The 26,316-nt window shown below is 45.8% G+C and overlaps 2 protein-coding genes across 3 annotated transcripts in view; one reads left to right on the top strand and one right to left on the bottom strand.

The window, feature by feature from the left end:
• The window catches only part of MSH3 (mutS homolog 3), a 293,593-nt gene extending 291,267 nt beyond the window's left edge, over positions 1–2,326 (bottom strand). Inside the window, exon 1 of one of the 2 annotated variants that reach the window (XM_073581229.1) lies at positions 2,131–2,326. In XM_073581229.1, coding sequence (XP_073437330.1) covers positions 2,131–2,220 — 90 coding nt within the window. In that variant the 5' untranslated portion in view covers positions 2,221–2,326. Of the gene's footprint in view, positions 1–1,848; positions 2,014–2,130 lie in introns of those variants that run through there. The other variant, XM_073581149.1, reaches the window with a different exon arrangement.
• Positions 2,327–2,385: 59 nt separating this feature from the next.
• The window catches only part of DHFR (dihydrofolate reductase), a 61,580-nt gene continuing 37,649 nt past the window's right edge, over positions 2,386–26,316 (top strand). Inside the window, exons 1-3 of the mRNA XM_073581334.1 lie at positions 2,386–2,616; positions 7,904–7,953; positions 13,800–13,905. Of these exons, the coding sequence (XP_073437435.1) occupies positions 2,525–2,616; positions 7,904–7,953; positions 13,800–13,905 (248 nt within the window). The 5' untranslated portion in view covers positions 2,386–2,524. The remainder of the gene's footprint in view (positions 2,617–7,903; positions 7,954–13,799; positions 13,906–26,316) is intronic.

Below are 26,316 nucleotides of genomic sequence, written 5' to 3'. Positions count from 1 at the left end.
AGAGCTCCCCGCCGATGCCCCGACACGCGGCCATAGCAGAGCTCCCCGCCGATGCCCCGACACGCGGCCATAGCAGAGCTCCCCGCCGATGCCCCGACACGCGGCCATAGCAGAGCTCCCCGCCGATGCCCCGACACGCGGCCATAGCAGAGCTCCCCGCCGATGCCCCGACACGCGGCCATAGCAGAGCTCCCCGCCGATGCCCCGACACGCGGCCATAGCAGAGCTCCCCGCCGATGCCCCGACACGCGGCCATAGCAGAGCTCCCCGCCGATGCCCCGACACGCGGCCATAGCAGAGCTCCCCGCTGATGCCCCGACACGCGGCCATAGCAGAGCTCCCCGCCGATGCCCCGACACGCGGCCATAGCAGAGCTCCCCGCCGATGCCCCGACACGCGGCCATAGCAGAGCTCCCCGCCGATGCCCCGACACGCGGCCATAGCAGAGCTCCCCGCCGATGCCCCGACACGCGGCCATAGCAGAGCTCCCCGCCGATGCCCCGACACGCGGCCATAGCAGAGCTCCCCGCCGATGCCCCGACACGCGGCCATAGCAGAGCTCCCCGCCAATGCCCTAACACGTGGCCATAGCAGAGCTCCCCGCCAATGCCCTAACACGTGGCCATAGCAGAGCTCCCCGCTGATGCCGGACTGCCGTGTATATAGTGTATATCCACACACATTGAACTCAGGGACGCTTGACAGGCAGAATGTAACCAATTCCTGCCTGGGACAATTTTCTATTTTTTCCTCCCTTTCTTCCAAGAAGCCGTAACTTATTCTTTCCATTTCAGCTGTAGATTTGAAGGAAAAAAATATCAATTAAAAATATTTTTTTTTCCATTTGTTCATGGTAATTGTGTGACGAAAATGACCCGATAATATTTTTTTATAAACTACTGTGCTTTAAATAAAAAAATTAAATTGAACTTTGTCGCTGCCTTTTCTGAGACTTGTAACTTTTGTTTTTATCTCTCTGTTGATGGAGCTGGATGAGAAGCTTCTTGTCACCATTTTGGAGTCCATCCTTCCAATGTGTTTATTACACTTATAGGAGGAGGAGGAGGAGGTGGGGTGAACCCCCCCCCCCAAAATTAAAAAAAAAAAAATCCAGTTCCGGCATATTGAATTTTTCTTTACAATGTATGAAACACACACAGAGATGGCATCCGAGAATTGGCCGATTTTTTTCACACACCCAATATGACTCGGCGCTCGGATCAATACTGGTTTTGCCTCCGTGATTCTGCGCAGACTACGCAATCAACAAAAAAAAAGGGGGAGAAAACAGCCGTGGGAACAGCTCCATGCTGAAAAACACTATACAACTCAGATGTGAAAACCAGACATGTGACTGAGCGCTCAGACCTCATCTGCGCCCCCCGTTCTTGACTCTGTTGGGGCTTTTGACTGACGCACCATCCGTGAGAGTCAGATCGACTATGGTAACGACACTCCGATCAAACGCTAATCCAACCGTCAGCTCGGTGTGATCTCAAGCTCTCGGAAGAGAGAACTGTAGCCCAGATAAGAGAAGAGTGGTAAATGTCTCCACTGTGCGAGTCCGCAGATATCAGACTGCACTCGGATGACATCCAAGTACAGCAGGCTGATACTTTCCTCACACCCATAGACCTGAATGGGAGAGTGTCAGCCGATCTCAGAGCGATGTTACAGCCCCGATGATTGGTCCGAGTGCTGTCCGATAACAATCAGATCGCACGGGTCCAGTGTACACACCCTAATGGGGGCACAGGACTGAGTGCGGAGGATGGCGCCGCCCCAGAAGAGCAGCAGAGGTTTTGGTTGTTATTTCGTACACCACCCAATAAAGGTGGCGGTGCGTACCAGTAAGTGGAGGTTAATGGCGTGTGCCTTTAGGGGCTCTAAGGGCCTCGTTGTGTGGATTTGTGGGGACCCGAGTGATCTTACCCCAGCTGTGACCTGCCCTAAACCCCCCCATCTTACTACATGGGGTGAGATCACGTGACACCACATGCTCTGTGACACAAATAGTGTCTGTCCGTAATGTACATAGGAAACCAGTGACCGCGCAGGGACGGACCCCCGGGTGCAGCCCCCCGTATGTACACAGGCGGTCACTGAGCCCACACACCGCAGCGCCCTGACCTGAGCACCGCCCCGAGGTCTGAAGAAGTGGCTGATGACCGGCTGCGCTAGGCCCGAGCCCCGGGAGTCGCCTGACTTCTGCCGCCGCATATCGCAGCTTCCAAGTCCGGGATGACAGCAGCGGTGCAGACTGGAGGGATCACACCACGCCCACTGCCCCGGCGATGAGCGCTGATTGGCTGGTGGAGACAGGGGGCGGCATTGTAAGGGGCTACAGTGCTTACTAAAATTTCATAGGGCGGGGCCTAGTAATGGCGCGAAAACCAAATCCCGTCGTGCGGTGTTACCGCCTCCTGCTGGGACTTGTAGTTCCATCCAGCTACACGTGTGTTTCCGTCTGCACAAGCCCCTCCTCCCGGTACAAGGGCGCGGCGGGACATTCATCAGTGACGGGATGAGGAATCTGCTGCTCAACTCCGTCGTGGCCGTGTGTCCTCCGGGTCAGGGCATCGGGAAGGCGGGGACGTTACCGTGGCCTCTCCTGAGGTATGTGGCCCGTACCGCTGTGTCACGCGTGGCGTCCGTACAGTGCCCCCGGTGTGCAGGCTCCTGCTGCCGTCCTCGTCACAATGTCTCCTGTGCTTTCCTATGGAGGCAGCGGCGCCTGTCAGGCCCGAGTATTGCACCACGGCCTGTTGGGCTCTGGTTCCGCCACAGTCTCTAATGACACCCTGCTGTCACTCTCCATTACAGGACGATCCTCCCCGGCCCTGATGCTGCAGCCCGGGTGACAAGTGTGCTTTCCTCTTTCTCCATCTCTACAGCCACACAAAACTCACATGGTCAGAACCTCAAAAACTCAAGCCACCATCAAACGGACACAATATTATACAGTGGGTACAGAAAGTATTCACACCCCTTTACATTTTTCACTTTGTTTCATTGTAACCATTTGGTAAATAAAGAAAAGTTCATTTTTTTTTTCTCATTAATGTACACTCCACCCCAACTTCACTGAAAAATAACAATTATGGACATGTTTGCAAATTTATTAAAAAAGAAAAACTGAAATCTCACATGGTCATAAGTATTCAGACCCTTTGCTCAGTATTGAGGGGAAGCACCTTTTGACCTAGTACAGCCATGAGTCTTCTTGGGAATGATGCAACAAGTTTGTCACACCTGGATTTGGGGATCCTCTGCCATTCTTCCTTGCAGATCCTCTCCAGTTCTGTCAGTTTGGATGGTGAACGTTGGTGGACAGCCATTTTCAGGTCTCTCCAGAGATGCTCAATTGGGTTTAGGTCAGGGCTCTGGCTGAGCCACCAAGAATGGTCACAGAGTTGTTCTGAAGCCACTCCTTTGTTATTTTAGCTGTGTGCTTAGGGCCATTGTCTTGTTGGAAGGTGATGATGAAGATGAACCAATGGAAGGTGAGAGAGAACACCAGGAAAAGGAGGATGAGGAGTTGGATCCATTAGATGCCTACATGGAAGAGGTCAAAGAAGAAGTTTAACATGGGCAGTATGAAAGGTGGAAGTGAAAAGTTCCCAGGAATGCAGATCAGGCATTTTACAATTCCTCTCTTCCCATTCAGGCTACTTCTATGGAAAACTTCTTCCTTACTTGACCTATCTATAAGGTCCGCTGCCTCGGAGTAACCCTTGACTCTGCCCTGTCCTTCAAACCGCACATCCGCCTCCATGTCAAAAATATTTCCAGAATCCGTCCCTTCCTCAACCCTCACTCTACTAAAATGTTTGTACATGCCCTCATCATCTCCCGTCTCGACTATTGCAACATCCTTTTCTGTGGCTTCCCTGCTAACACCCTCGCACCTCTTCAGTCCATCCTTAACTCTGCTGCCCGACTAATTCATCTCTCTCCTTTCTATTCCTCTGCTTCTCCCCTCTGCAGATCTCTTCACTGGCTCCACTCCCTCCGCGTATCCAATTCAAATTACTAATACTGACCTACAAGGCCATCTATAACCTTTTTCCTCCATATGTCTCTGAATTAATCTCCCGATATCTTCCCTCACGTAATCTCAGATCCTCCCAAGACCTCCTTCTCTCCTCCACACTTATTCGCTCATCACACAACCGCCTCCAAGACTTCTCCCGAATAGCCCCCATCCTCTGGAATTCTTTGCCCCAATCCGTCCGGCTATCAACCACACTCAGATCTTTCTCAGATCAACCCACCTCCTCAGGATAGAATCGTAGAGTTGGAAGGGACCTCCTGGGCCATCTGGTCCAACCCCCTGCTCAAAGCAGGATTCGCTTAATCATCCCAGTCAGATGTCCAGCCTCTGTTTGAAGACTTCCATTGAAGGAGAACACACCACTTCTCGTGGCAGCTTGTTCCACTCATTGATGACTCTAACTGTCAAAAAGTTTTTTCTAATATCTAATCTGTGTCTCCTCCCATTCAGTTTCATCCCATTGCTTCTAGTCTTTCCTTGTGCAAATGAGAATAAAGTTGATCCTTCTACAATGTGACAGCCCTTTAGATTTTTGTAGACAGCTATTAAGTCTCCTCTCAGTCTTCTCTTTTGCAAACTAAACATTCCCAAATCCTGCAACCTTTCCTCATAAGACAGGGTTTGCAGACCGGTCACCATTCTGGTCGCTCTTTTCTGAACTTGCTCCAGTTTGTTGATGTCTTTTTTAAAATGTGGTGCCCAAAACTGGACACAATATTCCAGATGAGGTCTGACCAAAGAGGAGTAGAGGGCAATAATGACTTCACGTGATCTAGACTGTATGCTTCTGTTATTACATCCTAGAATTGCATTTGCCTTTTTTGCTGCTGCATCACACTGTTGACTCATATTCAGTCTGTGATCTATTAGTATACCCAAGTCTTTTTCACATGTGCTGTTGCTTAGCCCTATTCCTCCCATTCTGTATATGCTTTTTTCATTTTTATTGACCAGATGTAGTACTTTGCATTTTTCCCTGTTAAAAACCATTCTGTTAGTTGCTGCCCACTTCTCCAGTTTATTTATATATTTTTGAATCCTCTCTCTCTTCTCTAGTATTAGCTATCCCTCCTAGCTTTGTGTCATCAGCAAATTTAATCAGTTTACCCTCAATTCCTTCATCTAACTCATTGATAAAGATGTTGAACAATACAGGGCCCAGGACAGAGCCCTGTGGTACCCCACTTGAGACGTTCTTCCAACTGGATGTGCAGCCATTTGCGACCTCTCTTTGGGTCCGATCACTAAGCCAGTTATGAATCCACCTAACAGTTGCCTTGTCCATTCCATACTTAGTCATTTTTTCAATAAGGATTGTATGAGATACTTTGTCAAATGCTTTGCTGAAGTCAAGATATACTATATCTACAGCATTTACTTGATCCACCCAATCAGTGATTCCATCATAGAAGGAAATTAAGTTAGTCTGACATGACTTATTAGTTACAAACCCATGCTGACTCTGTTTAATCACTTCATTCTTATCCAGGTATTGACATACATGTTGTTTAATAATTTGTTCAAAGATCTTTCCTGGTATAGAAGTCAGACTCACCGGCCTATAGTTGCCTGGGTCCACCTTCTTCCCCTTTTTGAAGATAGGAACAACATTTGCTCTTCTCCAGTCTTCTGGGACTTTTCCTGTTCTCCAAGAATTTGCAAAGATTATGGAGAGGGGTTCAAACATTTCTTCTGCTATCTCCTTCAGTACTCTGGGGTGTAATTCATCTGGACCTGGAGACTTGAATTCATTTAGGTTAGCTAAGTGTTTCCTCACTATCTTTCTGTTTATAGATATCCTGGATTCTTCTATTCCCTTAATAGGACAGTGAAGAACAGTTGATGTTACATTTCCTTTCTGAGAGAAGACAGATGCAAAATAGGAATTTAAAAGTTCGGCCTTCTCAACGTCCTGTCTTACCATTTCATCATTTTCATCCTGTAAAAATCCTATAGCATCTTTGACTTTTCTTTTACATTTGACATATCCCCAAAATCCTTTATTATTGCTTTTGACATCTCTTGCAAGCCTCAATTCATTTTCAGCTTTAGTTAATCTGATTTGTGTCCTGCAGGTTCTGCAGACAGCATTATATTCTTCTTTAGATATGCCGCCCTCTTTCCATTTTATAAACATTTTTTTTTTCTTCCTTTTTAGCATGGGCTTAAGTTCTGTGTTCATCCATCCTGGTTTCCTTAAATGCGTCCTATTCTTCCCTACCTACAGCCTACAGCATGCAATGATCCCCGCTGCCCTCTCACCACTACTGGAGCTGCTGCAACCCCCCAACCTACTGTCTTCTTCCCCATCCTGTAGAATGTAAGCCCGAAAGGGCAGGGTCCTCTCTCCTCTTATCAGTCTGTGATTGTTTGTTTAATGTAAGTGATATCTGTAATTTGTATGTAACCCCTTCTCATGTACAGCACCATGGAATCAATGGCGCTATATAAATAAAAAATAATAAAAAAAAAGGTGAACCTTCAGCCAAGTTTAAGGTCCAGAGCACTATGGAAGAGGTTTTCATCCAGGATATTTCTGTACTTGGCCGTATTCATGTTTCCTTCAATTGCAACCAGTCATCCTGTCCCTGCAGCGAAAAACACCCCCATAGCATGATGCTGCCACCACTATGTTTCACTGTTGGGATTGTATTGGGCAGGTGATGAGCAGTGCCTGGTTTTCTCCACACATACCGCTTAGAATTATCACCAAAAAGTTCTGTCTTCGTCTCATCAGACCAGAGAGTCTTCTTTCTCAGTCTGGGAGTCCTTCATGTGTTTTTAGCAAACTCTATGCGGGCTTTCATATGTCTGGCACTGAGGAGAGGCTTCCGTTGGGCCACTCTGCAATAAAGGCCCAATTGGTGGAGGGCTGCAGTGATAGTTGACTTTGTGGAACTTTCTCCCATCTCCCTCCTGCATCTGTGGAGCTCAACCACAGTGATCTTGGGGTTCTTCTTTACCTCTCTCACCAAGGCTCTTCTCCCACGATTGCTCAGTTTGGCTGGACCGCCAGGTCTAGGAAGACTTCTGGTTCCAAACTTCTTCCATTTAAGGGTTATGGAGGCCACTGTGCTGTTAGGAACCTTGAGTACTGCAGAAATTCTTTTGTAACCTTGGCCAGATCTGTGCCTTGCCACAATTCTGTCTCTGAGCTCCTTGGTCAGTTCCTTTGACTCATGATTCTCATCTGGTCTGACATGCACTGTGAGGTCTTATATAGACAGGTGTGTGACTTTACAAATCAAGTCCTATCAGTTTAATGAAACACAGCTGGACTCGAATGAAGGAGTAAAACCATCTCAAGGAGGATCACAAGGAAATGGACAGCATGTGACTTAAATATGAGTGTCTGAGCAAAGGGTCTGAATACTTATAACCATGTGATATTTCAGTTTTTCTTTAATAAATTTGCAAAACTTTCTACATAATAATCTAATAATCTTTATTTTTATATAGCGCTAACATATTCCGCAGCACTACATGTTTTTTTTTGTCAAGATGGGGTGCAGAGTGCATATTAATGAGAAAAAAATGAACTTTTCTGAATTTACCAAATGGCTGCAATGAAACCAAAGAGTCAAAAATGTAAAGGGGTCTGAATACTTTCTGTACCCACTGTATGTCCTGCATTACTGTGCTGCAGTATAACGACAGGGGTCTGTGTGGGGGGATGGAAGAGTGACATTCAGCATGACTGATCATTATACGCTGCCACAGCGGACATGTTACACTGTAACCAGCACTGGGTGCTGTTATCATCGCGTTCACACATTATATTGGTTGTACTGGCTACTATGAGAACTGTTTCATCCTGGAGTCTTTAATGTCATTTTCCTTTGTTTTCAGGAATGAATTTAAGCATTTCCAGAGGCTGACTATGACCCCTACAGCTGAAGGTAACTTGTCCCTGTGCATGTCAGCACTTTTCAAAGATAAGAATCCCTTTTATTACTGTATTTTGACCCTGTGATCATTACTTATTATGACTTTACCTAGTTATTGCTGGCAGGGAGAAAATTGTACTTTCTGATTTATGCAAATTGTGGCAGCTTCATGTGCCGCCACCATGCCCCCATGTAGCTAGAAATACTAGAATATCGTACAAAATGAAATGAAGCAATGTCCATTCCTGATATCCTGCTGTCGCTCCTTCCCATGGACAGCCTAGGAGTGCCGGTGTGAGAGATACATGGTGTATCACAGACTGCATTTCTACACCCCTCTTCCGATTATTTTATTGTTTTATTTTTTTTTTCTCTCATTGTCAACAGTCATCCACCTTTTGCAAATCATTGGTCATCTCCAGACGATTCTAGAGATGCCTGAGCGTGCCTTCTGAAGGGCAGATGTGCGCCCCTTTCATCATTTGCTACACATTTTTGGATTCTAAACAGTGATCAGATTTTCTGCCATAATACCTTGTATATGTAACGCCCCCTTAAGTTGCCTCTGGGGGAAGGGTTTTTGGTAGTTCTTGCTTCTATATAGCGCAGTGCCTCCACCCGAATCTTGCTGGGAGTTGTAGTGGGATGCAGGAGGATCTTCCTCTTCTTCCTGGGGTCGACTCGGGAAATCCCTGTACACACGCTCCGTATACACTCAAGGAGATGAGGTTGAAAACTTAAACAGGTTTATTGTGGAGGAAGGGCAATGGCAAGTAATAATAAAACAAACGGTATTCACAATTTACACACAGAGCATTAGTTAAGGATTTGCAGTTAGCTTGAAAGTTAGGGATGACACCCTCCCTTTAGATAGCAACAAACACTCCTAGCTAAAACTGCTTAAAGAGAAGGTGCTGTGATTTTTGTACTAAATTATTGATTATACAATCACTTTTAATACATAATTAACTAATTTAAGGGTATGTGCACACATAGTTTTTAGGTGCTGGGGATTTCTCTCCGCGGATTTTGTAAAATCCGCAGGTAAATTTCAGGTCAAAAGATCTGCGGTTTATCACCTCTACGATGGAGAAGATGGTAAACCGCAGCGGAATCCGCAGAAAAGAAATGACATGTCATTTCTTTCTGCGGATTTGAAACTGCAGCAAAACCGCATGGAAAATTCTGCAGCATGTGCACAGCGGTTTCCATTTTACATACAGTAAAATGGTACTGTACAACGCAGCAGATTCTGCTGCGGACCTGCAGGGCCAGAAACGCTGCAGATCCGCAGCAAAATCCGCAACGTGTTCACATAGTTTTATTTATTGACTCTTAGGCTATGTGCACACGTTTGGGAATTGCCGCAGAAATTTCCGGAGGAATTCCGGAATTCCATTCCGCGGGAAATATGCGAGAAAACTGCATTTTAATTCCCGCCTATTTCCCGCGGAAAAACTAGCGATTTGCAAGCGTAATTAGCTTGCAGAATGCTAGCGTTTTCCAAGTGATCTGTAGTATCGCTTGGAAAACTGATTGACAGGTTGGTCACACTCGTCAAACATAGTGTTTGACGAGTGTGACCAACTTTTTACTATTGAGGCTGCCTATGCAGCATTAATAGTAAAAAGATCTAATGTTAAAAATAATAAAAAATCGTGTTTACCTCACCTTCCAACGTCCCGCGCAGCGTTCCCGATCATCGCGATGCTCCCGGCAGGTCCCCATTCCCAGTGATGCATTGCGCTAATGACCTTTGATGACGTCGCGGTCTCGCGAGACCGTGGCGTCATCAAAGGTCATTGGTGCAATGCATCACTGGGAACGGGACCTGCCGGGAGCATCGCTGAGGCCTGGTGACGCTGCGAGGGACATCGGAAGGTGAGAACGACGATTTTTTTAATTTTAATTCTATTTTTTACAGGCATATGGTAGAATCTCTTCTCCCCCTGATCGTGGGTACTATCCGCAAATGTTCTGCTTACTTTTCGCATGATGGACACAGCCATATGCGGAAAGTAAGCAGAACAATGCATTCCTATGTGTGCGGATTTTCCCGCGATTCCGCACAAAGAATGAGCATGCTGTGTATTTTTCCGCAATGCAATTCCGCCGCGGAAAAATCTGCATCATTAGCACAGCATATACGGAATGCCATAGGATTTTTGCGTTTTAAAATCGCCGCAAAAACGCAAAAAAAAGCTACGTGTGAACACAGCCTTATGTTTGCCACTGGGGGGTGCCATTTTCACTAGTTGGGGCGTGTGTGTCTGGGCACGACACTTGTACACCTCACTTACGGCAGCCATAGACATAGGAGCCAAAGGTCTCTTGCATTGAGGCCGATACTCCTGCCTCTTAGCTGTGACTCGGGTACTCCCAACCCCCCCCCCACACCCGGGCTGTCCAGGTCACAGCTGTGGGAGATCACGGCCATTTTGTTGTAGCCCGCAGCATATGCTGTGGATTTTATTTTGCCCTGTCATTGCACACACTGCTCAGTGACCGCTCTACCCGGCCTCCGGCGATACACTGCAGGAGTGATTAGCTTCTGTCAGTCTATCACTGCTCTCACTAAGGCCGGGGTCAGGCTTGCGGGAAATTCGGACGAGTCTCGCAACTCAATACCCGGCACTGCCACCGGCACTCGGATCAGAGCGTTCAGCTGCATAGAAATACATGCAGCCGCACACTCCAGTCCCGAGTGCTGGCGGCAATGCTCCATATTGACATGCGAGACTCGTCCGAATTTCTCGCAAGTCTGACCCCGGCCTTACGGCACCGCTGTGTGAGAACACTTCCCACGCAGCAGTGGTGCCGTAAGTGAGCGCACCAGTTCCTCATGAACTCCGGTGAACTCTCACAGCAGCACAGTGATACACTGCAGGAGTGATTACCTCCTCTCAGTGTATTGCCGGCTGTCTTTGAGAGCAGTCATATCATTGTGTGAGGAATATTTGTGGATTATTTTTGTTGCAGGAAACGAGGGCGTCGAAGATTAGACGTTCAGTAAGTGTGGTTTAATTAAGATTCAATACAGGAGTCTGTGTCATTATTTCAAATAAAGAACTTTATTCTGGCTGTGTCTTTACCATTTAACTATAGGATTAGTAATGGATAGGTGTCTTATAGATGCCTCTCCATTACTACGCTGTGGGCTTGATGTCACCGGACAATCCAAAGGTGACATCAACCCCACAAATATGAACCCCACTTGCCACCGCTACAGGGCAAGTGGGAAGAGCAAGGCTAAGTGCCAGATCTGGCACATCTTAGGCTACTTTCACACTTGCGTTTTTTTGCTGCGCGTTTTGTGCGCACACAAACGCATGGAAAAAACGCATCATGCGTTTGTGTGTTTTTTTTTGCGGGTCTTGGTGCGTTTTTTTAAACGCATGCGTTTTTTTTGCGCATTATAATGCGCACCCATAGACTTTAATGGGTGTTTTGCTGTAAAAAAACCAAAAAACCGCATTGCGTGCGCATGCGTTTTTTGGGGGCAAGTTGGACGCACAAAAAATACAACAGGATGCATTTTGTGCGCCCGAGCGCACACTACAAAAAACCGCATGCGCATACAAACGCGTACATGCGTATGTGTATGCGCACATAAGCGCACCCCATGTAAAAATAGGGGGGGAAAATGCATGCGTTTTTTTGCGCTAAAAAACAGTGCAAAAAAAGCAAGTGTGAAACCAGCCTTATAGACACTGACCAAAAAATCTGTGAATAAGTACTTAATACGAGTGTGTGACTTCAAACACTCTTAAAGGGAAGGTGCCGTGTTTTTTCATAATTTAATGTAAAAAAGAAAATAGTATAAAAAGATATTGTCCCCTAAGCTTGACTCAGTGGTGTGTATGGATTTTTTTTTTTTTTTCTGTAGTAATGCAGCCACTGGGGGCTGCCATCTAACCTCTCTGGCTGCTGAACGACACTTTCCATGCTCAGGCTCGGCAGCCGACTATTGTCTCTTATGCCCAGGGACTGCCGTAAATATCTCTTTCATTGCAGCTGCATCAGGAGTGAACTGGGCATGCCTCTGTGGGCAGCTCAATTCACAGCTGTAGGTGTGGCCAGGCACCATCTTATTAGAGCCCAGTGCTTTCCTTTTAGCTCCATTTACACTCTATTGCAAGCCCTGGATGCTGTACTGTTCCAGCATAACGGCTTGGATGTTCACTCTGCACATACCAGCTGCAGGAGAGGATACAGGACGAGCTCCTGGAGACCGAGCTGCTCTTTCCAAAACACCCGACCAGCTGCTGCCCCTGCTCTTGCAAAACATAGGAGCTGCTCCCTGCGGTTTCAAAACACTTGGCAATCTGCTGGACATCTAATCCTGTCCTGTGTGATACTGACTGCTGAGCCGTGTATCTAATCCTATCCTGTGTGATACTGCCTGCTGAGCCGTGTATCTAATCCTGTCCTGTGTGATACTGTGCTGAGCCGTGTATCTAATCCTCTCCTGTGTGATACTGTGTGCTGAGCCTTGTATCTAATCCTATCCTGTGTGATACTGTCTGCTTAGCTGTGTATCTAATACTATCCTGTGTGATACTGTGTGCTGAGCCGTGTATCTAATCCTCTCCTGTGTGATACTGTCTGCTGAGCTGTGTATCTAATCCTATCCTGTGTGATACTGACTGCTGAGCCATGTGTCTAATCTTCTGTGTTCTACTGACTGCTGAGCCGTGTATCTAATCCTATCCTGTGTGATACTGACTGCTGAGCCGTGTATCTAATCCTATCCCGTGTGATACTGCTCTCCTGAAATACTCTGTGCTGCCGTCACCCTGCTCCTCCACCATATATCTCCCTCTGTGTCCCCCATAGACCAGTACACTGCTCTCCTGAAATACACTGTGCTGCTGTCACCCTGCTCCCAGAATCCTTGCTGCCTGCCATCCTCGGTGACCGAAGACCCCATTCCTCACCTCAGATCCTGTCCTGGCGATGTGTGAAAGCGAGGCGACAGGGGCCTGATATAAGGTGGAAGGAGCAGGGTGACGGCAGCACAGAGTATTTCAGGAGAGCAGTGTGCTGATCTATGGGGGGCGCCCTGTTCGGTGCCAGGGATTGTACATAGAGCGCTGTGTTTTATACACATGGATGGACCGTCTTCTTGTCTGCTCCACAGAAATCCAGGAAACATTTCTGCTGATTGATGACCTGTCCTTATCCAGACTTTGCATGCAAAGACAGTCAGTAACTTTGCAGGCCCCATCAAAATGGATGCTCACTGTGTTCCTAGAAGTCATCCTCTCTTTTCTCTTAGCAAACACCCAGAAGGGGAGGAGAGGAGTAACACCACACCCATGTTAGCAGATTCCGCCCATAATTACTGCAGTGCAGTAATGGGAGCTAGTTGTACGCTAGGTTTTTGTGCCAAATTTTAGTAGCTGCCCCCCCTAGTGTTATCAAGTGGAAATTCCAAACTTTTTAAAATTATTTTTCATATTTTACAAAATTAAAAACATGATAATATTTTTTAAGAAAATGTAAACATTAATTTTTCACATTTTTTCAATTGCGGAAAAAAAATTTTTTGGGTGGCACCTTCCCTTTAAGCTTCTGTGTTTTTAATTTCGGCTGGTGGTGCAGTCATGGACCCTTGTAGCATGGTGCCTTTTTTCCTAGATAATGTAAAGTGCTGCAGAATGTTGGCACTATATAGATAAAATTATTATTAATTATTAGATTTTTTTTTTGTATAATAAATGATACTGAGATGTGTAATGGTGTGTGGTGTTATACTGAGCCTCCACAAGATGCCAGTGTCGTAAAACATTTCTACAGAAATCTTAATCATTTTGTGCTCAACTGAAAATGCTAAGTGCCTTGTTCTTCTCCTGCAGGAAAGCAAAATGTAGTTCTTATGGGCAGGAAAACCTGGTTCTCTATTCCAGAGAAGAATCGCCCTTTAAAGGAACGAATAAACATCGTCTTAAGCAAAGAGCTCACGTAAGTCGAGTGTTTCAGTATTCTGGCACAATGTACAGATTGACATTTATTTATCTGAGATGTTTGTCACAATTTAAAAAAGCTGCAACAACAGTTTTGACAATTACAAAATTAATATGAAGAATAAAAACGGGTGTTTCTGCATGACTGCTAAACCATCATGGAGTTTATACAAGTCTAGCCAAACAACCATAGAATAATGAAAATGTACCCAAAAGATTACGCATTGGCAGCAGATTTGAGGGCCCTGGCTAACTCCAGTTGCTGGAATTCTTGTTGAGAAGTTAAAGGATATTACAGTAGCAACAAAGTACAGTATTCAAAAATCTACAATGTAAAGTGACCTCAGGTGCTGGATTTAACCCATTAGTGAAGGAGCTAATTTTGACCTTCATGACCAGGCCAAATTTTTTTAAATCTGACCAGTGTCCCTTTATGAGGTAATAACTCTGGAACGCTTCAACGGATCCCGGTGATTCAGAAATTATTTTATTTTTTGTCTTTTTTTGACCTATTGTACTTCATGATAGTGGTAAAATTTGTTCGATATGACTTGCGTTTATTTGTGACAATATCCTCCATTTTGCAGCAATTTTCAAACTTCATTGTTATGCCGAATCAAAAACTTGTTGCACTAAACAGTTGATAAATAACATTTCCCACATGTCTACTTTACATCTTGATATGTGTGTGTATATACAGTACAGACCAAAAGTTTGGACACACCTTCTCATTCAAAGAGTTTTCTTTATTTTCATGACTATGAAAATTGTAGATTCACTCTGAAGGCATCAAAACTATGAATTAACACATGTGGAATTATATAATTAACAAAAAAGTGTGAAACAGAAAATATGTCTTATATTAACTAGGTTCTTCAAAGTAGTCACCTTTTGCTTTGATTACTGCTTTGCATTCTCTTGATGAGCTTCAAGAGGTAGTCACCGGAAATGGTCTTCCAACAGTCTTGAAGGAGTTCCCAGAGATGCTTAGCACTTGTTGGCCCTTTTGCCTTCACTCTGCGGTCCAGCTCACCCCAAACCATCTCGATTAGGTACTGGTCTGGTGACTGTTGAGGCCAGGTCATCTGACGTAGCACCCCATCACTCTCTTTCTTGGTCAAATAGCCCTTACACAGCCTGGAGGTGTGTTTGTAGTCATTGTCCTGATAAAATATTAATGATCCAACTAAACGCAAACCGGATGGAATTGCATGCTGCTGCAAGATGCTGTTGTAGCCATGCTGGTTCAGTATGCCTTCAATTTTGAATAAATCCCCAACAGTGTCACCAGCAAAGCACCCCCACACCATCTCACCTCCTCCTCCATGCATTACGGTGGGAACCAGGCATGTAGAGTCCATCCGTTCACCTTTTCTGCGTCGCACAAAGACACCGGTGGTTGGAACCAAAGATCTCAAAATTGTACTCATCAGCCCAAAGCACAGATTTCCACTGGTCTAATGTCCATTCCTTGTGTTCTTTAGCCGAAACAAGTCTCTTCTGCTTGTTGCCGTCCTTAGTGGTTTCCTAGCAGCTAATTTACTATGAAGGCCTGCTGCACAAAGTCTCCTCTTAACAGTTGTTGTAGAGATGTGTTTGCTGCTAGAACTCTGTGTGGCATTGATCTGGTCTCTAATCTGAGCTGCTGTTAACCTGCGATTTCTGAGGCTGGTGACTAGGATGAACTTATCCGCCGCCGCAGAGGTGACTCCTGGTCTTCCTTTCCTGGGGCGGTCCTCATGTGAGCCAGTTTATTTGTAGCGCTTAATGGTTTTTGCCACTGCACTTGGAGACACTTTCAAAGTTTTCCCTTTTTTTCGGACTGACTGACCTTCATTTCTTAAAGTAATGATGGCCACTCATTTTTCTTTACTTAGCTGCTTTTTCTTGCCATAATACAAATTCTAACAGTCTATTCAGTAGGACTATCAGCTGTGTATCCACCAGACTTCTGCACAACACAACTGATGGTCCCAACCTCATTTATAAGGCAAGAAATCCCACTTATTAAACCTGACAGGGCACACCTGTGAAGTGAAAACCATTTCCAGTGACTACCTCTTGAAGCTCATCAAGAGAATGCCAAGAGTGTGCAAAGCAGTAATCAAAGCAAAAGGGGGCTACTTTGAAGAACCTAGAATATAAGACATATTTTCAGTTGCTTCACACTTTTTTGTTAATTATATAATTCCACATGTGTTAATTCATAGTTTTGATGCCTTCAGAGTGAATCTACCTTTTTCATAGTAATGAAAATAAAGAAAACTCTTTGAATGAGGTGTGTCCAAACTTTTGGTCTGTACTGTGTGTGTGTGTATGTATGTGTGTGTGTATATGTGTATGTGTGTGTATATATATATATATATATATATATATATATATATATATATATATATATATACACACACACACACTGCCTTGCGAAAATATTCGGCCCCCTGGAACTTTTCAACCTTTTCCCACATATCATGCTTCAAACATAAAGAAACCAAATGTAAATTTTTGATGAAGAATCAACAAGTGGGACACATTATTAAAGGTGAACGAAATTTATTGGTTATTTTAAATTTTTGGTGAAATTCAAACTGAAAATTGGGGAGTGCAATATTATTCGGCCCCTTTAACTTAATACTTTGTTGCGCCACCTTTTGCTGTGATTACAGCTGCAAGTCGCTTGGGGTATGTCTCTATCAGTTTTGTACATCGAGAGAATGACATTTTTGCCCATTCTTCCTTGGCAAACAGCTCGAACTCAGTGAGGTTTGATGGAGATCGTTTGTGAACAGCAGTTTTCAGCTCTTTCCACAGATTCTCGTTTGGATTCAGGTCTGGACTATGACTTGGCCATTCTAACACCTGGATACGTTTATTTGTGAACCATTCCATTATAGATTTAGCTTTGTTTGGGATCATTGTCTTGTTGGAGGACAAATCTCCGTCCCAGTCTCAGGTCTTTTGTAGACTCCCAACAGGTTTTCTTCAAGAATGGTCCTGTATTTGGCTCCATCCATCTTCCCATCAATTTTAACCATCTTCCCTGTCCCTGCTGAAGAAAAGCAGGCCCAAACCATGATACTGCCACCACCATGTTTGACAGTGGGAATGGTGTGTTCAGGGTGATGAAATGTGTTGCCTTTACGCCAAACATATCGTTTGGCATTGTTGCCAAAAAGTTCTAGTTTTGTGCAGTTGTCCTATGGACAGACAGTCAAACCTCAGCTGTAGATCTCTGGAGTTCATCCAGAGTGATCATGGGCCTCTTGGCTGCATCTCTGATCAGTCTTTTCCTTGTTTGAGATGAAAGTTTAGAGGGACAGCCAGGTCCTGGTAGATTTGCAGTGGTATGATACTCCTTCCATTTCAATATGATCGCTTGCACAGTGCTCCTTGGGATGTTTAAAGTTTTGGAAATCATTTTGTATCCAAATCCGGCATTAAACTTCTCCACAACAGTATCACGGACCTGCCTGTTTTGTTCCTTGGTCTTCATGATGCTCTCTGTGCTTCAAACAGAATCCTGAGGCTGAGTACACACGTGGCGTTTTTTTCGCGTTTCCGCGGCGGATTTTGCCGCGAAAAATAAGCACCCCATGCATTCCTATGGGATTCCGCAATGCTGTGCTAATGCCGCGGTTTTTACCGCGGCGGAATCGCTTTGCGGTAAAAAACACAGCATGCTCATTAATTTGCGGAATCGCGGCGATCCCGCACCCATAGGAATGCATTGTTCCGCTTACTTCCCGCATGTGGCTGTGCACACCATGCGGAAAGTAAGCAGAACAATTGCGGATGGTACCCACGGTCCAGAGGAGAGGAGACTGTCCTCCGGGCTGTGGGTACCATATCCCTGTAAAAAATAGAATTTAAAATAAAAAATATTGTTATTCTTACCTTCCGGCGTCCTGCGCAGCCTTCCCGCCTCTCTCCACGCTTTTGTTCCCAGTAATCCTTTGCGAAAATGCCCGCGATGACGTCCGTTCTCGCGGGATCGCGAAGTCATCGAGATCCCGCAAGAACGGACGTCATCGCGGGCATTTTCGCAAAGGATTACTGGGAACGGATGCGCGGGACGTCGGAAGGTAAGAATAATACCATTTTTTATTTTTTTTTTACATTCTATCTTTTACTTCTTATGCTGCATAGGCGGCCTCAGTAGTAAAAAGTTGGTCACACTCGTCAAACACTATGTTTGACGAGTGTGACCAACCTGTCAATCGGTTCTCCAAGCGATGCTACAGATCGCTTGGAAAACGCTAGCATTTTGCAAGCTAAATACGCTTGCAAAATGCTAGTTTTTCCGCGGGAAAATCGCGGGAATTTAAAATGCGATTTTCCCGCGGAATGGAATTCCGGAATTCTCGCGGTATTTTCCGCGAGAGTTCCGGTACGTGTGCACTTAGCCTGAGACTATCACAGATCAGGTGCATTTATATGGAGACTTGATTCTACATGTGGCCTCACAAGTGATTTCTAAAGGGCTAACCATACATTGGGATGATGGGAACTACAGTACGTGGTTCCCAGCCACCACTACCTTTCTGATGTGCCATCCCTGCCTTGCATGAACATGTTACGTACAAAACAAGGTGTGCACTGCGCAATGCCATCAGTGCAGAGGTCCACATAACCACGATACATGGACCTGTAAGCACGGGCAGGGACGTTGAAGTGATATAACTGCCCACTGGCTAAATGTTGTGGCGGCTGGTCCTGAAGTAGAAAGCGTTTTGGTGCATGTCCTACCACCACAGATGATTGCTGGCTGTTTTTGGGATGTTTTTCTGTCCATGTTGCCTACTCTTCTTCCTACAATGCCTCCTCATCTGCTCAGTGTAACACTTGGACTGTCGCCTTCAGCACAGTCAGGGGTAAATTACAGCAGGTTGTTCTGAAACAACTGTTTGTGGGAAAAATCCTACACTGCTGTTGATGGGGACCAAAGAACAGACAAATGTGTGGTTGGTGCCGCTAAACCTCAAGCCTTTGCTGGGGGTGTGTGATAACAAGCAAAATGTGGTAGCAGCTCTGGGCCTAGCTGATTTTGTGCACATCCTTTGCCTGGCACTAAATTTGGTGGTGCAGAGCTTCCTTCAAAATGACACATATGTCACAGCTGCAGCTGAAAGTGTAGGCCATCTGTGTGTGCTTTTTGCATTTGCACCCTGATGCTGCTCGCATGTCTGCGCTGGAACTTCACGTCTGCCTTCTCGCTCACCGCCTCATATCATGTACCCACAAGGTGGAACTCCACTTTGCACATCCTGGAGAGACTGTGCAAGCAGCAGCAGGCAATACTGGAGATTGAGCTGCCACACGCACAGGTGAGTCACTTTGCGGAACAACACAACTTTACAACCGAGTGGGACTCCATGTGGGCCTTGTTTGCCGTGTTGCGCAGCTTTGAGTACTTCACGAACATGGGCAGCACTGATAAGTTCAAAGATGGATGAGGTGGTGGCACAAGAGGGAGGATCATTTTCAGGCCAGGCATCCACACATGTATTGGAGGACGGGTTCCTGTGAGATTCTGGCTTGGCTTTTATCCTAAGTCATGTAGCAAGGGTCGACATTGACTTTTAGGATTGCTACTTCCAATAGGTGGCACTAGAGTTCTAGTCCTCTTCCTCTCTGAAGAGACAATTTGCATAATTAGGGGGACATTTTTTACATCAATGAGGATGAGTAACTACTGTGTTCACAGCAGGGTGCCACTCAGAGCAGCTCACTTGCATCACTGTAGAGTGGTTGGGGGGGATACATAGGACCTAGACCATACACCTCTCGCTGAGTGCAGTTTGTCATTGCCTCAGGGCAATCTGGCACACACAAGCGAATGCATGCTGCTGTGCCTGAGTAACAAACACCGAGTTGCCCGGATTGTTACTAGTGCTGATAACTGGGTGGCCACCCAGTTCCAGTGTGATAGGAAAGTGTGGGAATGCAAGCACACGTTGATAGACGCACTACCGACAGTGTCCTCACCTGACAGCAGGGACTCAGTGGAAGTAATAGGCAGAGGAAGAGGCAGTCGCCAATGCTTTTGGGCCATCAGCACCACCTTGGAAGGGAAGGCTAGCATGGCAGAAATATGGAAAACCTTACTTGACACGTTGCAACAACCATGACCAACATCTGTTATGGTCCATATTAGCAGGAGGAAGCATTTTGGTTATGCTGTGTAACAACTTGCCATTAATAGGTTAGTCCAAGGGTCTCAAACATGCGGCCACTTCATGCGGGCCGCCGGCTGAGCCGGCAATGGCGACAGGCAGACCAAGCCGCTATGGGGCCCAGCGTCGCCCCACTCTTAAACCCCCCCGCATTCAACTTATGGGCATTATAGACGCCAATGCAGTTGAAAGTGGTGATGGAGCAGAGCGCGTCAGATGACGCTCCTTCTCCCATCATTTCACCTCTGCTTCTGACTCAGCGGGCGCACGATGACCTCACTTGTCCACCCTCACAATTAACTTGCACTAAAGGTACATATTAGCACAGAAGGTATGTTGACCGTCAAGACAACATAGTGCAAGTTCATAATTGTGGGGGTATTTAATTATACATAGACTTTCTTTGATATAAATCACATTCTTTGATATATATCAATTATACCATTTAACAGTTTGACACAAACTATTTTGCGCCAGCGTTGTCTTCATCCCTTTTTTTTTTTTTTTTTGTTTTTTACACCTTGGGTCACTATCATGGATTTATACATGTTTGTGTTCTACACTATTGTACTTTATCATAAAATTTACTGATTATTTTTTTTTTTTATGACATAATTGACTGATTCTTGATTATTAATATTTAAACACCTGTTGTAATGTGACAAAATAGGTAAAAAGCCAAGGGGGTGAATATTTCGCAAGCCACCGCTTGAAGTAGAACAGAACAAGGTTAGACCTTCTGTGTTCAGGAGACGTTATTGCCAGCTACTATTAAAAGCCACGTGCGGCCTTGACTGTGTTCTCTATACCAGCAGTAAAAATGATTACCCATATACTATCTCCATAGTAACAGTGAAGAAAATGTTTGATTGTACAATGGATAAAGTACATATTTGGCAGTTTAGTAAAACTCAGGCTAATGGATACGATGTGTGGTGCCATCCCTCTACGCTCCAAAGTTAAACCTCTTTTTTTTTTTTAACTAGTTTGACCCCTTTTTGAAAACACTGACTTTAAGGCTAAACCATTCTAGTGGTTGTTACACCCTTTTTAAGAGATGTATGTTACTCTACACATTTGCCCAGGCAGCCATATGACCCCAAACGAATACCATGCATAGATCTTCATAACTGGGCTCCATGCACAATACTTTCAGGGCACACGTTTGTGCCATGGATTGGAATATAGCACTGGAAGGACGTGGCTAAAGCTGTGTTCACAACTTTTTCTGCTACTTTCAGTGACTCTGTCGTGAGCTTACGTCTGAAATCACCCCCTGCAAAATGATATGAAGGCGAATGTGCCAACGATATCATTGCTATAATGATGCAGATGGATTCACAGTGTGCTCTCATGCATGATTTATGACCATATACGCCTATTGGAGATGGACCACAAGATGTAGTTGACTATATCTCGGTGCTCTCCTCAACTCCAGGATCCAACTCCATTCCGCTCCTCTTCTCAGTGATGTCCACACATTTCAGACTGTCCGACTCACTGTGTGTGAGCTGGAAGTTTTTACAATGTAATTTTTATGGTGCCACAATTTTTATGGTGTCACTGAGTAGGGTAGTGGAACAGCGATAGATCTCGGTGAAGGCAGTAGTGGGTTGGTCTATAGATTTAGAGAAAAAAAAACTTATAGGAAGGCTGCTTTAAGTGATGGAATATTTTAGGCTGATAGAAATACATCTTAAATGTATCATGACTCCTGTTGATCTCCAGCAACCAAAATCTGATCATGAGGATGGGGAGGAGGATACTGTCTACCAAATATAGCGATGTACAGGGGTCATCTACCACTAGTCCCATAAACATTGAATGGAGAGGTGGTCACATATGGACTGGAGGCTAGAGCAGCCACCTTCTTGTGATCACCTTAGTTCCTAATACTCAGACCCTTTATAGTATGTGCACACAATGTCTTTTCCAGGTAGATTGCACATGAAATCCACCTGAATATTTAAAAAAAAAAAAATTACTAAAAAGAATTGTCATTCCTTTTCAATTAAGTTTACCCTGGCTACAGTTTATTATAAAGCAACCACACTGTACTCTTACTCTTTCACCGGGTTCAGTGGCGAGTCTCCGCTGCTGCAACACTGGTGTCACATCTGCAGGCAGTCTGTGAGATCGGCGGCTTTCCATCTACACTGGCAGACATGCTGAGCTCTGAGTGGCTGCTGGCCTGTCAAGGTGATGTCAGCACTCTAGCGAATGCCAGAGACTGGGAACAGCAATGGAGTCTCAACAATGGACCCGGGGAAGATGAGCCCAGCAAAATTTGTTGTAAAACGAACTGCAGGCAGGGTAGAAACCTAATTCAAAGGGTACACCCCATTTTAACCCTAGAACGCATACCTGGGGCCTCGCAGGCCCGCCCTGTTAATTGTTTTCTATTTTCTGCAAGATTACTTAGTTTTGAAACTCTAGGTATTCCTCAGGTATATAGTTGTTTGTCATTTCCAGTTGTTCATTTATTTTTATGTTACAGGCATTTCGGTATAACAACTCTTTTTTGTGAATACCCCATATTCACATACCTGGGGCCTTTTAGGCCCGTACTAGGTTTACATGTGATCCTAAGTCTCTTTGTCTTCACTGTTGCTGGGGAAGATTTTGACTCAGTCTTTATGACTCTGCTGTTGCTATGAAGAGTGTGAATTCTGCCTGACTACATGGTCATGTGATCTTGGGAAGGAGGCTCCCTCACAACGTCATGCGTCTGACATCATCATAGGTCCTGAACACTGTTCATTGTGTGCTACTTGCTGAAGAGACTTTGGAGGAAGGAGTCGGCTTTCTTGTTTCTTGAAAAAGAAACTTTCTGAGTTACAAAAATCCCAAAGCTTCTACTGCACCTAAAAAAAAAAAAAAAAAAAAATGGTGAATTCCTGAAGGTGAGAGGAGGGGTCTGCATCTTACCCTTAGCGCACACACACTAACAAAGAGTGTACAACCCTGATTGTAATCTTTTTTTTTCTTTATCGCCTTATTGGGGGACACAGAATACCATGGGTGTATGCTGCTGCTGCTAGGAGGCTGACACTATGCAAAACAAGAAAATTAGCTCCTCCCCGGCAGTATACACCCACCGACAGGCACTAGGCACCTCAGTTTGTGCTTAGTGTCTGTAGGAGGCGGACCGGGATCTTCCCAGATCCGCAATTAACCTTTCTTTCCTTTAGCCACTCAGCGTCTGACCTTTTTAGGCATGGAGTTCGACACGAACCTGGCCCGGGTGTTTCTTCCGAGGGAAAAATTTGCGGCTCTGTTCAAAGGGATTCGAGCCCTCAAACGGCCTACACCCATTCCCCTTCGATTCTGCATGAAAGTTCTGGGGAAGATGGTAGCTTCCTTGGAAGCAGTGCCCTTTGCACAGTTTCACCTTCGTCCTCTTCAGCTGTCCCTCCTATCAGTCTGGGACAAGACGATGAGGTCCTTAGACCGGCCCATTCTCCTCCCTCTCAAAGTGAGGCAATCCCTCACTTGGTGGACGATGTCTACATCACTCCTCCAAGGGAGGTCCTTCCTCCCGCTTCGGTGGCAAGTCATCACCACCGATGCCAGCCTCCTGGGTTGGGGAGCGGTTTTTCATCAGAGGACGGCTCAAGGACACTGGAACCCACAGGAAGCTCTTCTTCCTATCAATCTGCTCGAGATCAGAGCGATCTTTCTGGCCCTTCTTCGCTGGCAATCCCTTCTCGTCGGCAAGCCGATCCGCATTCAGTCGGACAACGCCACGGTTGTGGCGTACATAAACCATCAGGGCGGCACGCGCAGCCACCAAGTCATGTCAGAAGTGGCCAGGATTCTGCGCTGGGCGGAATGTTACGTCCCAGCAATCTCCGCCGTTCACATTCCAGGGGTGGAAAACTGGGCAGCCGACTTTCTGAGTCGTCAAGGCCTAGCGTCAGGCGAATGGTCTCTCCATCCCTCAGTCTTCGATCAGATATGCAAGCGCTGGGGTTCTCCGGACGTCGACCTCATGGCATCTCGGATGAACCACAAAGTTCCGCGCTTCGTAGCCAGGTCCAGGGATCCTCTAGCCGTCGCTTGCGACGCCTTAGTAATCCCGTGGTCCCAGTTCCAACTCCCTTATCTTTTTCCACCTCTTGCCTTGATCCCAAGAGTGGTCAAGAAGATAAAATCGGAAGGCGTTCCGGTAATTCTTGTGGCTCCAGACTGGCCGAGACGGCCTTGGTATGCGCAACTGGTGAACATGCTCGCGGACGTTCCCTGGAGACTTCCAGACCGTCCGGATCTTCTCTCGCAAGGCCCCCTTTACCACGAGAATTCTCGCTCTCTGAATTTAACGGCATGGTCGTTGAGGCCGCAATCCTAAGAGAATCAGGTTTGTCCAGCCAAGTGATTCAGACGATGATCAAAGCCAGGAAGCCAGCCTCCTCCCGCATTTACCACAGGTGTTGGAAGGCTTTTTTCCGTTGGTGCGACGATAAAGTTTTTCCAATGGCCTTTTCCATTCCGTCCATACTGGGTTTTCTCCAGTCTGGCTTAGATTCGGGTCTGTCTCTCAGCACCCTGGAGGGCCAGGTTTCTGCCTTGTCTATCCTCTTTCAAAGAGAGCTTGCTTCCTTACCGCAGGTTAAGACGTTCCTCCAAGGAGTCGCTCATGTGGCTCCTCCTCATCATTCACCAATAGAACCGTGGGATCTCAATCTCGTTCTTGGCGCTCTCCAAAAGGCGCCGTTTGAGCCCATCCAGGACATTCCTTTGTCACTTCTGTCATGGAAGGTAACCTTTTTGATCGCCATTACATCCATCAGAAGAGTTTCTGAGTTAGCGGCCTTGTCATGCCGTTCTCCTTATCTGGTGCTCCATCAGGATAAAGTCGTCCTCAGGCCCGTTCCTTCCTTCCTGCCAAAGGTGGTTTCCTGCTTTCACATCAATGAGGATATCGTTCTTCCATCGTTTTGTCCGGCTCCTTCTCACCCTCTTGAGAAGTCACTCCACAAGCTGGATGTTGTTAGAGCCTTGCGTGTCTACCTCGCTAGGACCGCTTCACTTCGTCAATCCGATTCATTGCTGGTCATTTCTGAAGGTCGGAGGAAAGGGCTTCCGGCATCCAAATCCACGATCGCTCGCTGGATTCGTTCTACCATTCAGGAAGCATACCGACTTCAGGACAAACGGCCCCCTCCGGGAGTGAGAGCTCACTCCACCCGGGCTGTGGCAGCTTCGTGGGCCGTTCGACACCAGGCTTCGGCTCTGCAACTTTGCAGGGCCGCGACCTGGTCGTCTTTGCACACTTTTGCGAGGTTCTACAGGGTTCATACCCAGGCCTCGTCTGATGTAGTTGTTGGTAGGAAGGTTCTGCAGGCGGCGGTGGTGCATCGGCCGACCTAAGCCCTTCCTGTTCTTTCGTTCCTTATTGCTGTTCCCACCCTCGGGACTGCTTTGGAACGTCCCATGGTATTCTCTGTCCCCCAATAAGGCGATAAAGAAAGATGGATTTTTGGTTCTTACCATAAAATCTCTTTCTTGGAGCTTTCATTGGGGGACACAGCACCCTCCCTGTTTAAAATTGTAACGTGTTGGGTCTTTGAGTCCCCTGTTGGGTTGGTACATATGTTTAGAGTGTTCCGTTGCTTCTCCTACTGCTTTTTCACCAACTGAGGTGCCTAGTGCCTGTCGGTGGGTGTATACTGCCGGGGAGGAGCTAATTTTCTTGTTTTGCATAGTGTCAGCCTCCTAGCAGCAGCAGCATACACCCATGGTATTCTGTGTCCCCCCAATGAAGGCTCCAAGAAAGAGATTTTACGGTAAGAACCAAAAATCCATCTTTTTTTTTTTTTTTTTTCACTTTCGTTTACTGACTTCTAAGGTTACAATGGCACAGTCTACATCCAGGGGTTTGACTGACCAAGAAATCGAGGCAATCATTTTTGATAGTGCTGAAGACAGTGAACTTTCTTTGTCTGATGAAGAGTACATGCCACCAGCTAATGTCTCTACTTCATCGTCCAGTGATTCTTCAGATGATGAAGAAGTAATGGATCCAGCAGAACGTACAAATAGAATATCCAAAACTAATGTTTTTTGGAACAGTACTGCTGAGGTTCTTGGACGAACCCCATCACATAATATTGTAAGAGTTGCTCAAGGAACTGTAGGAATTCCACAATTCTTGTTCAAAAGAGATATGTTCTGTAAAAAAATTTTCAGATGATATTGTAGATGAGGTAGTTTTGTGTACTAACTTAGAAGGAAAACGT

This window comes from Dendrobates tinctorius, unplaced genomic scaffold (assembly GCF_039654945.1).
Source record: "Dendrobates tinctorius isolate UK_male_01 unplaced genomic scaffold, ASM3965494v1 ptg000003l, whole genome shotgun sequence".
NCBI classification, from domain to species: Eukaryota; Metazoa; Chordata; class Amphibia; order Anura; family Dendrobatidae; genus Dendrobates; species Dendrobates tinctorius.
Note: the sequence above shows the minus strand (reverse complement) of the source record. Positions and strands in the feature narration are given on the sequence as shown.